General features: G+C 41.3%; 2 protein-coding genes across 8 annotated transcripts in view; one reads left to right on the top strand and one right to left on the bottom strand.

Moving 5' to 3' along the window:
- Relch (RAB11 binding and LisH domain, coiled-coil and HEAT repeat containing) overlaps positions 1-10,816 on the bottom strand; it is a 93,946-nt gene extending 83,130 nt beyond the window's left edge. For 3 of the 7 annotated variants that reach the window (XR_005092925.1, XM_037211020.1, XM_037211019.1), the window contains exons 1-2: positions 10,051-10,816; positions 1,696-1,785 (exon numbers count right to left, since the gene is read on the bottom strand). Coding sequence is in view for 6 of the 7 variants with exons in the window: in XM_037211020.1 (XP_037066915.1) it covers positions 1,696-1,785; positions 10,051-10,576 (616 nt within the window). In the remaining variant the exon portion in view is untranslated. The remainder of the gene's footprint in view (positions 1-1,695; positions 1,786-10,050) is intronic. The other 4 variants (XM_028883388.2, XM_028883389.2, XM_028883391.2 and 1 more) reach the window with 2 other exon arrangements.
- A 223-nt stretch (positions 10,817-11,039) lies between these two features.
- The window catches only part of Pign (phosphatidylinositol glycan anchor biosynthesis class N), a 147,862-nt gene continuing 142,259 nt past the window's right edge, over positions 11,040-16,642 (top strand). Inside the window, exon 1 of the mRNA XM_028883394.2 lies at positions 11,040-11,128. The gene's annotated coding sequence lies outside the window, so the exon portion shown is untranslated. The remainder of the gene's footprint in view (positions 11,129-16,642) is intronic.

Raw genomic sequence — 16,642 nt, 5'->3', positions numbered from 1 at the left:
TTGCTATTACAGATGTGATTTGTAGTTTTTTTCCCTTATTCTTTTCTTTGGTTGAGATTTCATTGTGCAACCTAGGCTAGCCTCAAACTTGGGGCAAGTCTCCTGCCTCAGCTTTCCAAGTGCTAGATCATAGTTGCTAACTGCTTTGCCTGATTTGATTTGATGCTTTGATGACTGTTGCTAAATTATGCTCACAACAAAGCAGCTATAAAATATAGGTCACAGTAAATTATTACAGTGACCTTTTCATTAAACTGATACTACTAATATTTATACTGGTGAGCCCTCTTAGCTTTGGTTGAAAAAAAAAATCACTCTCCCCCAATTTATATAATACTGTGAGTTTTAAGTATGAAGTTTCTTGTCTTAAGCAAGGAATGGAAACCATATATTGGAATGGGATTTTTAATTAGGTCAAACCTAATCCTTTACATCAAGAAGTAGCATATGGTTGAATTAATTGTGTGCTCTGTTGCTAGGCTATCTGGATTTGAATCCTAGCTCCACCACTCAAATTTAGTCCAATTTCTCCCAGGGCCTTAGTTTCTTGTGTAGGTATAGGGTAGGTAGTGATGCTTCAATGAGACAGTAAGTGTCCAGTGTTTAAAGTGGAGCAAGCAAGTGTCTTATAAGAATTATTTATTTTTATTATAATGACTACAGTAGGTCAGCATTGTGTAGGCTTTAACAAACTTGTCCCAGTATGTGCAAGAAAAATGCTTTAACAATAGGTGTAGCTTAGACTCATTCTGCCCTCACAGCTCTGTTGGTCCCTTATGGCCCTCCAGATTCAGGAATGTCTACATTCCATTGGATCTTAAATACTGCCTTTGATGTCTCACTCTTGGCCAAAGGCTTATGAGAACAATTCCTATAACACTAAATAGAATGACTTCAATCACAGGAAGCCCATAACCTAGCAGAACAAGATACTCTCACCAAGGAGTCACAGCTTCTACATTGGCAAAATCCACAGTAGAGTCTGTGGAAATTCTCACTGGACTCCAATGACACTGACAGTATACAGTATAAGACAAATTGGCCCTCAGAAGCTCCACAGATCCAGTGGTGATATCTATCAGGAAGGACTGGTGAGGAAGAGGATGAGGATAGGAAGGGAGGAGACTGGTCTGAGCAACTAAGCAATTAGAAAAGATGTTATCTTATTAGAATAGGCAGGGTCCTAAAAGAGCCTATTGTACCAGGCCTTACAGGAAAATCAGGAATTTCTGAAAACAACTTTGAGAGCTATAGAGCATTCATGGAACTCATAGCAAAGTTCAAACTAACAATATGAACAGAGCTATTTCAATTAGCTTTGAAAAATGCAAACTTGTACTGATAGACATATGTGAATGCTGACCTTGGCTTGGAGTATCAAGGGAATGAGGCTATAGTACAGTTACTTTTGAACTATGCAGCTGATAACAACATAAGCCTGCTTTATAGCAGCTGTTAACTGGCTTGCTACAAGGAAATCCAGCAAACTGTAGGTTTACATACCCTAAAACTTCTAACACCATTGGAACAGCAAACTGGGATATCTTCAACTTAAATTAGAAATTAGTACCATAACTTTTTATAATAACTATGTATATTAACATCCCACATGGTAGGAGGAAGATAATTCCTCAAGCCAATTTAATATTTCTGTAAAGTCAAAGAATCCAAATCTGTCTTTACAGTCTTACTCACCTGCCACTCTTTCATCTGTTTCCCTGTTACCATCATCAGAATATCTTGCAAAGTCTAATGAATCAAGAGTACTAATGCTCCCAGCTCGATCTATATAAAAGAGAAAAGTAACAGAACAGTTTTTTACTTAGTTGTAAAATAAGGGATTATAGTACTTATAAATATTGTCATTTCATAAAACTGTAAGTTCTAGAAATTCTACTAACCAAACAAACAAAAAGATTAAAAATGCTCAAACCAATTTAACTACTTTAGATAATTATATTTTCCTATTCAAATATCTGGCCCACTTATGAATAAAGCATACATGAAACATAGTACAAGTAGTACAACCAGAACCAGTCAATCAACCAAACACTCCAAACAGACAATAACCACCTCTCCCAAGACAGTTATTTGAACTGCACTTGAAAGACTATAGATTTAGTCTGGGCTGGATAACTGCTGACTAAAAACATAAGACACTGGAAAAAAACAGCCCAAAGCCAGTCTTCATCATGTATCAGTCTACTGTTCATCATACAGTCCAAAATGACTTGATACACAAGAACAGCAAAGTGTCATGCAGCCCCAAGAAAAAATATGAACAAATAGGATCAATTCCAAGGCAAGCCATATGTGACAATCAGGGCACAAAGATTTTTAAAATCTCTGTTAAAATTATGTTTAGTGAATGGAAGTGTGGTGGTTTGAATTAGATGTCCCCCAGAAGTCTCAGGTACTTGAATACTTGGTCCTCAATTGTTGGTGTTTAGGGAGGCTTAGGAGGTGTAACCTTGCTGGAGCTACTGTACCATTGGACACAGGCTTTGAGGTTTCAAAGGCTACACACTAGTTGCACGGAGTTTCTCTCTGCTTCTTGTTTGCTGTGCAAGATGTGAGCTCTCTGCTCCTCATGCAGCCATGTCTGCTTGTTTGCTGCCACACTTTTCCATCCTCAGTGGTGATGGACACTTATCTGTCTGGAACCTTAAGCCTAAAATAAACCCTTCCTTCTACAAGTTGTCTTGGTCATGATGTTTTAACAGAATAATAGAAAAGTAATAAAAACAAAAAGGATAGGAAATCCTAGCAGAAAAATACAGAATATAGAAATTACAATGAAGATTCTAGAAAATATCAGTAGACCTGAAAAGCAAATGCTTCACACCAAAAGTTCAATGCAGAGTATAACAGAATAAACATGACAGAGAAATGAATTAACAATAACAACAGGGGCAGCGAGGTGGGCTCTGTGGGCAAAGCACTTGTTGCCAAGTCTAGTGACTTGTGGCCAGTGAGAGCATCTGGACCACTCAGTCCTAAATAGGATGCCTACTTCAAACCCTTCCTTTCAAGGATCACGGAGCTGTGCGTGGGAATCCTTTAAAGAGTCAGACACAGACTCCCCACCTCCCTTTCTGTCCTCTCCTGGCCCCCATTATCTCTATCTGCCCCCCTCCTGCTCTCTGCATGTGCTTCTTTCCCAGACCTGGTTCTTTTGTCCCCCTGCCTCCCTCCTCCTAATAAAGTTCTGATACTGAGTTTTGTTGTGGCTTGTGCCTTCTGACCTTTCTACATGGTAACCAGAGCTGCTTATCATTCTTAAAGTGATGTCTTTAAAAATAATGATTATAATGTCATAGAAGAAAAATATTAGTGCTAAGGAGATGGCTCAGTGGTTAAAGAACTTCCTGCTTCTGCAGAGGACCTAGATTTGATTTCCACATGGTGGTTTACAACTGCCTGTAACTCCAGTTCTTGGAGATCTGATGGTTTCTGACCTCTGTGGGGCACCAGGCATACACGTGATGCCCAGACATTCATTCAGGCAAAACATCCATATACAAAAAAATTAATTAAACATATTCCAACTGTTTAAAATTTATTCCATTTTGTCATAAAATATTTTTTATGGAAAAAAGTAATGTTAATTTTGACTAAACTGCAACAGACTCTTTAAGTAATGTATTTTATATTTAAAGACTAATAATAGGCTATATTGTAGGTCCAAGATAAGTATGGTTCTTTGGATTTAGCTGCAATATTTTAAAAGCAACTTTTAATCAATTTCTGCAATTCTATGTAACTAACATGGCTTTTAGACTGTGCAACAGTAAAACATGATCAGGGACATTAGTCAGACACAGTTCATTTTTGGGATAAGCAAATGTCTGTTATATTCCAAATGGTCTAATACTTGAAGGAAATTTTGGAAAAATTAACCTTTTACTAAAAAAAAAAAAAAAGCAACCAGATATGGCATATGACATACACTTGCCATTTTAGCTACTTGGGAAGCTGAGGCAGGGGAATCATTTGAACCCAGGACTTCAAAACCTGACTAGACAATCTATCCAAAAATAAAATAAAACAAAACATCAGAGAGTTACTACATGCTAATAAGCAATACTGTAGGCACAAAGTAGTTCTTCATAGACCAGTATGTCTACTGTGTAACTTTTTAATAATTTACTTTACAGCTGAGCAACTAATGATGAGGCACCATAGTTGGAAAAGCAGCAAACCTGTTCTTTATTAAGGCTGAGAACTAAATCTATTATAGACAGGTTGGATCTAAGATATGGAGAGTGAGCCTATAAATCACATGTAAAAGTAATTTTATTTATATGTACATTTGATGAACATGTACTGTGGTTATTATATTCAGAGGACTTCAAATCACAATGGACTGGAGAGACTTCAGGAAAGGAACACGTAGGGACTTCCTTTCAGAAGAATGTGATTATGTGAATGTGTCTGAAAAAGGCATCAAGGACCAGTGTAGGAGTATATTAGACACTGAGGAAATGTGATTAAAGATTAAAGCTTTACTTACACAAAGCACGGCTGGAAAGGCAGAAAGATGCAAAATTAGACGAGTAACTTTACTGATAGTTATTTTAAAGTCAAATTTTATCATATACTAGACAAAAATGGGGGCAAATTCTAAAAGGGGCTGTTATTTTCCCCTGTAATGCAAACTTTTGCTAATTATAAGAGGGTTGGAAAGAATTGTTTTGGAGGAAGTAATTTTGAATAGCTAACTAGATAGTCAGCTAGTTCAGCTTTGTACTTATGGCTGAAAGCTGGGCCAAGAAGAATTCAAGGTGTGCCTCTGCTATACAGAGAGTTCAGTGGCTGCTTGGCAACCCAGAAAGATCCTGTCTTTAACAACAACAACTGAGGGTAGAGGAGAGGGAAAAAAGTGAAACATAAGATTCATCAAGAATTGCTCTTTGCTTTAAATAAGCTCATAAGCCGTTACAACTAAGTCATATATGTACACACCAACATGAAGCAAACTTAAAACAGAATTATTATCTACCAGTCTGTAGCCCAACTGATTTAAAATGAAATTAAAAAAGAAATCAAGAAAGAGTCATGCATAGGACAGAGGACTAATACCAAGAATAAAGAACTCTAAAACTTAAATACCAAACAAATAATCCATCAAATAAACAAATGGGCTAATGAATTAGACATATAGTTCTCAAAAAAGCACGTGACCATTAAATATTTGAAAATATGCTCATCATCTTTAGTCATAAAGGAAATAAAAAATAAAACTGCTTTGAGACTCTCTTTTGTCTTAAAATTGATATGACCAGGGCTAGAGAGATAGTTCAGTGGTTAAGGTTTTCTGTTGATCTTGCCAAGGACATAAGTTTAGTTCCCAGCATCCACATAGTGGCTCACAACCATCTCTAACTCAAATTGCAGGTGTCTGACCACCTCTCCTAACCCTTACAGGTACCAAGCATACACATGGTGCACAGCATACATGCAGGCAGAATACACTCATTCACACAAAATAAATAAATTTAAAAGAAAAAAATTTAAAAAATGGTTACCATCAAGACAATAGCGGATGCTGAGGATGAGGGGAAAGAGGATGCCTTAGTGGGAATGTAAGCTCATACAGCCATTAAGGAAGTCAGTGTGGAAGCTCCTTAAAATCTAACAACAGGCATACCATATGATGACCCAGCTGTACCATTTGTGGGTATATATACCTGAACTATTGTCAGCACACCACAGAGATCTTGCACAGTCACATCTATTTCTGTACTATTCATAATACACACACACACACACACACACACACACACACACAGACACACACAGACAGACACACACAGACAGACAGACAGACAGACACACACACAGCCTACATGCCCAAATACACACAACAGAATTTTTCTGGAAGAAAAATGAAATCATGGTATCTGCAAGAAACTGGATGAACTGAAGATCATTATGTTAAGTAAAATAATCCTGACTCAGAAAGACAAATAACATGTTTTCTCTCATACATGGCCTTAGATTTAATTTCCTATGTGTACATATGGGTTGTATGTGTGTAAAAAAGTAAGATAAAAGTAGAAAGCAGGCCGTGGTATGGGGGAATTATAAAGAAGTGTAGTGGTGGAGGATGAGTAATGGAATACATGTGACATAAAAGTGTAAGAGGAGACAATTCAGAGGGAGGGAAGGAACAGCAGTGAAGAAGAGGGGATGAGTAAGGACAGAGGCATCGATGTATGAGATGCCATAATGACACCTACTATTTTGCATGCTAATTTTAAAAAGTTAATAGGAAGGGACAGTGAACTGCCTTAAGTGGGTAAAGGTACTTCCTACCAGGCTTGACTACCTGAGTTCTATCACTTGGACTCATGGAGAAGTAGAAAGAGAAAACTAATTCTGCATAGTTGTCCTCTGGCCTCTGCTTGTGGATACACACACATATACATAAAATAAAAAAGTAAAAATGTTAATTACCTTGCATTGAGGCTTTCATATCCTCTGCATTCCTCCATCTCTTCTTGAAAGTTCCACAAGTGCCCTTCTGTGACATGTTCCCTTAACAACTATGATGTTTATATGCTTTGCCTCTCTACTTTATCCTAATTCAGTTCATATTTTGTTGTTGTTGTTGTTCTGTTCTGTTTTGTTTGACACAGGGTTTTTCTGTGTAACCCTGACTGTCTTAAAACTCACTCTGTAGACTAGACTGGCCTTGAACCCTAAAGATCCACCTACCTCTGCCTTCTGAGTGCTGGGATTAAGGTTCGCACACCAACACCGGCTTCATTTCATACTTTTTGGTCTTACCTATCTCTGATAATATTTTCTACATGGTGCACAGGATTATTTACTTTACATTTGTATTCCAGTGCAAGGAAATGTAAATCTGTGTTAACAACATTAGCTAGTAATAGTAAAGTGGAAAAAAAAATCAAGTAAGAATAGAGATAAAGGATGAGATCAAGCCACAAAGTAAGGGTAAAACTGGTGGTTCAGATGCAAGCTGAACGTAAGGCAGCACACAAATACAGAACTGAGAGATGGCAGAAAAAAACAGAAAAATCTGATGACACTACTTGAGCAATCTTATACCTCCACAACAGGACTAGCAGGTTTTAAAAACAAACTGACTTGTAATTTTTGAAATGGGCGAGACAATCCAGAAGCCTACACCCATGCTTACAACTTTGTTTTATTCTCCCTGAGGCTGAGCCATGTTCTATCACCAGGAAAATCACATGCAATCATGCAGCTAAGCTTGACTGAAATCAATCATACAAGCTAATCTGGCCTTGTTAGATGATTTGATTCAGAACAGTTGATAAATGTGCTTGGATCTGGCTGGTAGTTAAGTAGAAGCTCACAACTGATCAGAGAATGCCAGCAGAGTGCTCCATCACAAATATAGATACCAGATATCTATATTATACACCCCCAAGCCTCAAGGGACTGTTGCAAAAGAAGGGGTAGAAAGACCCTAAGAGCCAGAGGTTGGGGAGGACCGGAAAAAAAACTGTCTTTTGGATATGACAGGACTAATGATAGCTAATTGTCACCTGACAAACTTCCTCATCAGGACCCAGCCCAATGAACTCATAGTGGCTGTGGAGGCCCTGAACAAGACCTGCACAAGAGCAAGTCAATCAGCATTCCGAACAAGGAGTAGGGAGGGGTTCACAAGTTCACACAACTACCTTGGGAGCCAGAGACAGTTGATGGCTTCTGGGGGAGAGTCAGTTTTTTAAGGGTATGTGTAGTGGATAGCCATTTCAGCTTTGATCTGGAAGTTCCAACCCCCATTGAGGCTTTGGTCACTGTCATGCCTACAAGGCGGGGCCAAGAGAGGGCCTTGAAGACCCAAGATCCAGATGCTCCACTCTCTCTCTCTGTTCCTGGACCCTGGAAGCTGGAGGTAGACCAAGCAGAGTTCTCCAGAGAACACCACCAGACTGCGCTGAGTCTTTCCCAGACCCTACAACCTACCTATCCCTTCATTTGTAAGTTACGTCACTAATAAACCTCCCTTTTAACTATGTGGAGTGGCCTTAATAATTTCACCAATATCTGGAGCCCAATGTGGGGTACGAACCCACGATCCTGAGATTAAAAGTCTCATGCTCTACTGACTGAGCTAGCCCGTGGTAGGGCAACCATATTCCAGTGAAGGGGCTCACACCCATGAGATTATGGGCAGCACAAAAGACTTGGTGGGTTATTTAAAAAGAGAGGAGGGTAATGTGAAGTTGGTTGCATGAGAAGTTGGGGGGAGGAATGGAAGATGGATATGATCAAAATATATTGTATGAAATTCTGAAAGAACAAAAGAATAAAAAATATTTTATTAAAAATGTGCTTGGTTCTCTTGGAGACTAAATCAACTATCCTTGATAGCTTACAATCACATAAACTGTGTAACTGTCCTGACTTTGAGTTTAATGCTATGTGCAGTGTAGCTACCTTGATGAAATGCAGTGATGCTCCTGACAGATCATTCATCTCCCCCTCAATATGGTGCTATTGCTTTCTCAGTTCATCCTTTTGTTATCAATTTTGTATCCCCTTGCTTGCCTTCTATGTTGATAGGTCATTTTGAGTGAAGACATATGCTGAATTATTAGACACTTATGCTTGATGATATACTGAAACTTTTGCTGAGTTGTATCTTAAAATACAGTAGCTATGGTAGAATGAATGTTAAGATAGAGATCTGAGTTCAAATCCTAGATACCACTTAAAAGGTAACATATGGAAAGTCCAAATCTTCCAACCAGTAGTCATCCTCTCGTTCATACACACATACATGCATGCACACACAAAAGTAGGGAGATTGTCTATCAGATGCAGGGCCCTAGATTCAATCCTCAGTCCTGGGAAAAGAGGCAGGAGCTCCAAACTAACATGTGAAATGACTATACTAAATCATTACTGCCATCAAACCAAATACAAAACAGCTAAAGGCTATGGTGTAGGTTAAAACTAACTAAACCTGGGATACACATAAAGAACTATAAAAGTGACATTTGGCCTGGGTCTTGATGAGGGAGTTTGCCAGGTGACAATCGCTAGGTAATTTAGACAGTTATAAAAGAAGGAAATGTGCTTAGGATTTACCCTGATAGAATGCACTCTTCCCAGTTCTACTACATCAAACTTTAGCAATTTATGTCTCCAGAATCATTCAAAACTACAGACACTTAGAGAAATCAATTGGGCTTATCTGTTAGTAAATTCCAGTTGGCCTTACCAAAGAATAAGCATCAGTGTGTGAAAAATTTGATGCCTCTCAAAAAGAACATTGAGAATCCTCATATAAACCTTATATATAAAAATGATTATATCAGTGATTACTCTGCTGCTAAAAATTATGTAGCAAGAAAAATACATAGATCACTAGCTTATTCAGAGAAAAAAAGCCTACACAGTGGTGCTATGGTGAAAAAAAAAAGGTGGCAGAAAATCCTTAGTTGTTCCATAGCTTTCCTGTAAATTGGCCAATACTAAAATTGGGGTAGTGAAATTAAATTATGTTGATATTAAACAAACACATCCTATGAAGCAGATAAATCCATTTCCTCCTTCTTATTAACATAAATTATATAAAATAACAGAAAAACCAATTTTTGAGTTAAGTCTCCCAAAGACAATAGAGAGCACTGATGTTTCCTATTCTGTTCTTTCTCTGTTCTTGAGTGAATCAAAGAATTACTAAGAAACATTATTTCCTGGTAGTGTGATTCAAGAGACTGTGGAAGAAAGGAAAATGCCTAGAGCAAAATGTTCAAGTAATAAGGAAGCTTTCTAGAGTGCCATAATAGCCAATCAACTGGAAACTCTTGATGTTATAGGTCCCAATACCAACGGGGGGGGGGGGCAGTGCTAACACCTGCCGACACAAAGAACAGCTACAGAGGGATCTTTCTGCTTCCACTACGTAGGACACCTCCCACCTCGCTCAATACGCTTCTCAAAACGACCCTAGACTCAGAACACGCCCACACATACCCCCCAACAGCACGGCAAGTCTTAATCCCACATCTGCAGGTGTGACAGGCTGCGCCTACTTACTGAGCTGCCCTCCGCCCGACGTCGTACTCGGTTCCCGACCTCCAGCGCCCCCGACGCCGGACGCTCCAGGGATCCCAGGCGCCCCCATCCCTGGTGGGGTCCCACTCTGCCTCTCGAAGTTGCCAGGGTTGGAAAAGTAATCGCGCAGCCGCGGTAGCTCGCGGCCGCTCTCCAACAGCTCGGTGTGCAGCTCCAAGGCAGTCAGCAGGTATTGGTCGCGCAACAGCTGGGCGGCGATGGCATCGATGGACAACCGGGCCGGGGTCTCCCCGCTGCCCCCCAAGGCCGCCGGGGTGGCGGCCGCCTCCGCAGGGAGCCCCGGTCGCGCGCTGCTCCCCAGGGCCACGGGGTCCTGCGGCGACAGCGAGCCCGCCGAGCCAGGATCTAGGCCGACCCCGGCACCCAGCCGAAGCCCTGCCCGCCGCTCCTCGGGCGCCGCTACCTCGTCGTCGTCCTCATCGGAATCGCTGAGGAATGGATTGACGCCGCCGCCACTGCCACCACCTCCGGGTGCCATCGCCGCCATCTTACTCTGTCAGGAGTGTGGGTGCTTCCCTGCCCGGCCCGGCAGGCCGCAGCCTGAATCCCCGTTACGTCCCGGGAGCCACCGAGCACCTAGACAGCCCGGGGGCGGGCTGCGTCCCTTCTCCCCCAGAGGCCAGGCGGGACGGCGAGGCCGGAGGCCGGGATGCAGCAGCACCTGCCGCCTCAGCCGCCGCTGCACCAGCAGCCGGCTCTGCAGGCGTCTTCCTGGTCTCTAGTCTCGCGAGAACTGGCTTACGTCCGTCCTTGCTCCGCCCCGTCCCCGCCTCAGCCCCACCCACGTTAGGCCCAGGAGTCGGAAGATTGAAGGACCCGCTCCGGACTCAAACGTAAACGCCACGCCCACAGCCCTTCGCGGATTGGCCAGAGAGTTATCGCGAGAGTAGCGGAGGCCTGGGCAGGTCGGGGGCGTTCCCTTGGGGTGCCGAGGCGGAGGTGAGTGAGGGGCCTGAGGGACCTTTCGTGGCCCTGGGTCCCGCCTTCGTGCTGTGGAAGCCCGGTCCCCGAGCCCGGGCCTGAGCCGGATAAGCCCCAGGTAAAGTCCCGGGACCCTTGCACTTGCGGTGTGACCCAGCCGGCCGAGGCAGCGCGCCTGCAGCTCCCTTCACGCCTCAGGGTTTGCCGCTGTTTGCTGTCTGTGCCCGGACGGCAAGTGCGGTGGACAGTACTCAGAATCTGCCTGCTTCACCCGTCCGTACTCGGAGGTCTAGCGACTGCACGGAGCCCTGCGGTTAAGGGAGGGCCTCCCCTCGGTCCCCAGAGTTAGACCTAGAAAGCTGCAGGCTGCAGATAGCGCCTAGGCGGAAATTGCGGCACTTGAGTTTGGAGTTGCCTGGACTTGGATCATCAACTAAGTGCTCTGTAAACCCTTGGAGCTAACATACATAAGTACGTAAAATTCCAAACTGTTAAGCGCTGTCTCACAGGAGAAGTTGGTAAACTTTAGTCTGGGCAGCTTCGATGACCTGGTCAAGTCCATTCCAGTAGGACACATCTGGTGACACCAGAATCACCCATCTTTTGTCCAAAATCATTCTTTTCCACAATTCCCTGAAAATTTTCAGAGTTCATTTAGGCTAGAATCAAGGTTTTTGATTGTGGAGCTTAACGATTTAAAACATTGCACGCTGTAGAGAGATTTGATTTCCTTTATAAAACGTTAGCACGTAACTATACTTCTAAGTTTGGAAGATCGTTTATCTTTCGTGTTATTCCTTGATTGTAGGCTGAGGTGATAAGGGATGTTTCCCTGCCGTTAGTATTAGACTGCTAGTCCTGGTAGCTTCTATTTTGTTACACACAGATTGCCACTCTTCCCAGGTTATAGATTTCTTTCCCTACTAAATAGCTCCGAACAGACAATGAAATGAATACGCCGCAGTGCTAACTACCTGCTCTGTTACAGTGAAGCACTGAAGTGTCTCCTTTAGCTTTATGGAATATAAAAATAGAGCATTGTTATATGACCTTAGGTCTGGTTATTGGTTTACATGTAAAGTATGCCAGAAGTTAAATTGTAGGCTTTTATTTCAGTTTAGTCAGTCTCAATAAACAAAGATTTCATTCGAACGAAGCTTTGAGAGGTTTTTGTTTGTTTGTTTGTTTTTGGTTGTCGTTATTACTGTTGTTTGGGTTTCCTTAGAAGCTTTTAAAACAGTGTTACATGTGATATTGTGATATGAAGGTGGGAGGAGGAACATGGGTTAGCGGGCATGGATGGTTTCAGTTGGGCACAGGGAACAGGGAGACAGGGAGAAAATTAACCCAGATTGTAAAAGACTATAAGGAACCTTGCTACATTGTAAGATAATTGAAACATAGTGTTAGTAGTAAGGACTTTGTTGTTGTTTAAATAAGACTTTGGCTTTCAGTTCTTTGGGTAATTACTGTTCTGTACCATTTATTGATGAATCTGAAAAAAAGATCTTCAATATCCTGGAAATAGTATAAAATGGCCAATATTGTATTGTGTTTCACATTTCTTAGCAAAAGGGATTATCAGTCCTTACTTTGAGATTGCCAAAGAAATTAAAAATGGAATCAAATTTTGGAATGGAGGATTAGTGAATGTCATGGAAAAGACATGAGCAGAAATGTATTGTTATGTACACTTTTTCCTTCTTTGTGATGAGGATGTTTAGAAAGCTGCATTCAGGGTTCGTGAGGAGAACTGCACTTAAGATGATAGAAAAGCCTATATACATTATTTATTGTGAGACATTGGAAATGTTTGAACCTCAGTTCTCTCAGCCTCACTTTCATTTATCTGCCCTGGGGGATAATGAAAGTACATAGAATTGTGAATGCTCTTGTCATGGTGCCTGGTAGCTGGTTGGCAGCAGGTGTTGGAATGGTCAGTTATTAATTGATGGAATATTGGATACTGAGGACATTTAGCAGGTTTTAAAACACAAATACCAATGGCTAATGGAGCCTAGAAAAGCAATTAAGTCAGTAGGACTAAAAGAGGCAGCAGCTTTAAATTTAGGGTCTGGATTCTAAAGTGCAAATCAAAAATAGATTTAAAATGTTTGCCTCTGAGTCCTAAGTTGAACATTTAAGTTCTGTGGCTGACCTGTTATACACATCTGTAGTTACTGTTTCTAGTTCTTGTCCTGTAACTGGAGACTTCTTTATCTAATTGCATTTCTTAGCAAATCAACTGACCAGTCTTACCATAGGCTAACTTTGCCTCTCTGGATTGTGCATGAATAGCTTTAATGCACATACTGGGGTATTAAGAAACACACTGGGATATTAAGAATTTTTGACGTCCACTTATAATTTATTAATAGTTGTTGGAAATTTCTTTCTTGTTGTTGGTTGTTTTTGTTCTTTGCTCTTTGCTCTTTTGGGGGCCTGCCACCCACCTCCCAAGGAAATCACACACAGAGGCTTATTCTTAATTATAAATGCTGGGTCTTAGCTTGGCTTGCTTTTTGCCAGCTTTTCTTAACTTAAAATTACCCCATCTATCTTTTGCCTCTAGGCTTTTTTCTTTTCTTACTTCTGTATATCTTACTTTCACTCTTACTCCATGACTGGCTGTGTGTGTGGATGGCTGGCCCCTAGTGTCCTCTTCTCCTGTTCTCTTGCTCTTTCTTCTCTTTCTCCCAGATTTCTCCTTCTATTAATTCTACCCGCCAGCCCTGCCTATTCTTTCTCTTGCCTCACTATTGGCTGTTCAGCTCTTTATTAGATCATGAGGTGTTTTAGACAGGCAAAGTAACACGGCTTCACAGAGTCAAACAAATGCAACATAAAAGAACGCAACACATCTTTGAGTCATTAAAACAAATGTTCCACAGTATAAACAAATGTAACACATCTTAAAATAATAATCTGCTACACTTTCTTCATTGGAAGACTGATCAGGATAAAAACCTTTTAGGCTGACATCTGAATAAGGATAGTCATTGATGTTTGAATCTTAGCAATAAAAATACAAAAGATAGATTAAAAAAAGGATGTCATAGTCTTAAATAACCACAAATAACATTATAAATGTAAACTTTGGTTGATTTAATGTATGATAGTGTCTAATACTTCATTAGTTTTTAGTTTATGATTGTAAATATCCCACAGATGTAAACTTAGATTTTTCTAGGCAAATGAATATGTGTGCTTTGAATTTTAATAGTTATGCATGTATTTTGGAGGTTTCCAAATAATCAACCATTCCAATGAAGTTTTCCTTTTCAGTAAATGTGAATAAAAAGTGATTCCCTTTAAAGAAAAATGTTATATGGCAATATTGCTTGAGATAAATGTGTTTGGGTATAATAGATAGTATGTGAATATTCATACTTTCAAGTCACTGCAACTGCATGTATAATAAATTATTTAAGCATAAAACATGGGCTTTTTTGTGTTTGTTTTGAAAATATCTATGAAACTTCAAGATTTTATCCAGGAAACCCAAACAAAGAAGCAAGGCGACCTCTAGTGGCTATTGTGTATATTGGTATTGAAACTTAATCCTAAATGATTTATTCAGCAAACATTTGAGTCTTTGCGTAAAACTGTAATGGATGCAAATGATGACCTTTCCTGCTGTCCTTGAATTATCGAGAAGTGACAGAAACAGGCATTAAATCATCAAAGATAGTTATGTACTGAACTCACAAGTCTACCACTGAGCTAAATCGAAAGCCCCACATACACATTTTATTTAACCACATGGCTGCTATTGATAAGTCAAAAATTGAGGACAAAACTACTTCTGTGTTTTTCAGTTTGGGATTTCTTAGCAAAGATGCATTTACAGGACAAAATGTGATAGTGGTACACGCTATATGAGAAGAGTTTGTTTTTAAGAGAAAGGATAATACATGTTCAGGGAAAAATAAACAGCTGGGGCCGCCAAGGTGGCAGAGTAAGTAAAGGCAGAGTAAGTAAAGGCATTGCCACTAAATCTGAAGACCAGTGTTTGATCTTGGAGTTGCCTTCTGATCTCCACATTTGTGCCATGGTGTGCTCGTACATATGAATGTGCACGTGCGTGCGTGCGCGCGCACGCACACACACACACACACACACACACTCACATGCACACAGGTGCACACACAAACACAAATAAAAATGTAATAAAACATCTTAAATGTTAATATCTATTTTTTTTAAAATGTATGAGGGTGTTTACCTCCATAAAAATGGAGAAAAGATACATTTTATTTATTTGTTTATTTATTTATTCATTTTTGGTTTTTCTTCTTCATTTTTTCTATTTCCTTTTTCAGGTCTTGGACTGTTTCCTTCATTTGTTTCATTGTTTTTTCATGATTTTCTTTCAGTACTTTATTGTTTTCTTCCAGTACTTTATTGTTTTCTTCTAGTACTTTATTGTTTTCTTCCAGGACTTTATTGTTTTCTTCCAGGACTTTATTGTTTTCTTCTAATTTGTTTGCCCTTTCCTCTAGTTGTTTATAGCGTTCTTCCAATTTTTTTGTCTTTTCCTCTACACAAGCCTCTACCTTCTTCATGATGTTATTCATAAGGCTGTTTTCTTCTGCTTCTTCCAATTTTTGATGATCAGGTCTAGATGTTGGAGGCAGGCTAGGTTCTGATGATGCTGTATTGCTCTTCATTTTGTTGTATGTACTTCTGCCTTGACGTCTGCTCATCTCCTTGTGGTTCGTTCTTGGTCTTTTTTTTTTTTTTTTTTTTTTGGTTTTTCGAGACAGGGTTTCTCTGTGTAGCTTTGCGCCTTTCCTGGGACTCACTTGGTAGCCCAGGCTGGCCTCGAACTCACAGAGATCCGCCTGCCTCTGCCTCCCGAGTGCTGGGATTAAAGGCGTGCGCCACCACCGCCCGGCTTTTCGTTCTTGGTCTTATCAGCACACTTGGTTCAGACAGAGCTGACAGATTCAGGAAGTCTCTCTCTTGTCCAGATGGGAGCTCTCTTGTCCAAATGGGAAGTCCGGGGCAGGATGGGTGCTCTAGTCCAGAAGGGAAGTCCGGGCCAGGATGGGAGCTCTTGTCCAGAAGAGAAGTCCAGGGCAGTATGGGAACTCTTTCTGGTCCAGAGGGAAGTCCAGGGCAGGGTGGGAGCTCTCTCTCTGGTCCAGAAGGGAAGTCTGGGGGGAGGATGGGAGCTCTTGTCCAGAAGGGAAGTCCAGGGCAGGATGGGAGCCCTCTCTGTGGTCCAGAAGGGAAGTCTCTGGTCCAGAAGGGAAGTCCAGGGCAGGATGGGACCTGGGGGCCGGTCTCTAAGTCTCAGGAAGTGGCTGGGGTCTCAGGCGGATGGGCGTGGGGGCAGGGCGTGGAGATTGCAGGGTCTGCCGGGGGTCTTGGAGAAGAGGATCCTTCCTGGTGGGGCTAGAAGGGAACCTGCCCGGTGGCCAGAACCTGGGGCCAAGTTGGGCAGGTCTTCCCCGGAGTGGCTGGTGCCCAGGGATGGGGTCTGGGCTGAGTGCGGATACTCACCTCTGGTCCAGAAGGGAAGTCCGGGGCAGGATCTCATTTTTGGTTTTTCAAGACAGGGTTTCTGTTCATAGCCTTGGTTGTCCTGGAACTCACTTTGTTGACCTGGCTGACCTCAGACTCACAG

The sequence above is a fragment of the Peromyscus leucopus genome, chromosome 15 (assembly GCF_004664715.2).
Source record: "Peromyscus leucopus breed LL Stock chromosome 15, UCI_PerLeu_2.1, whole genome shotgun sequence".
NCBI classification, from domain to species: domain Eukaryota; kingdom Metazoa; phylum Chordata; class Mammalia; order Rodentia; family Cricetidae; genus Peromyscus; species Peromyscus leucopus.
Note: the sequence above shows the minus strand (reverse complement) of the source record. Positions and strands in the feature narration are given on the sequence as shown.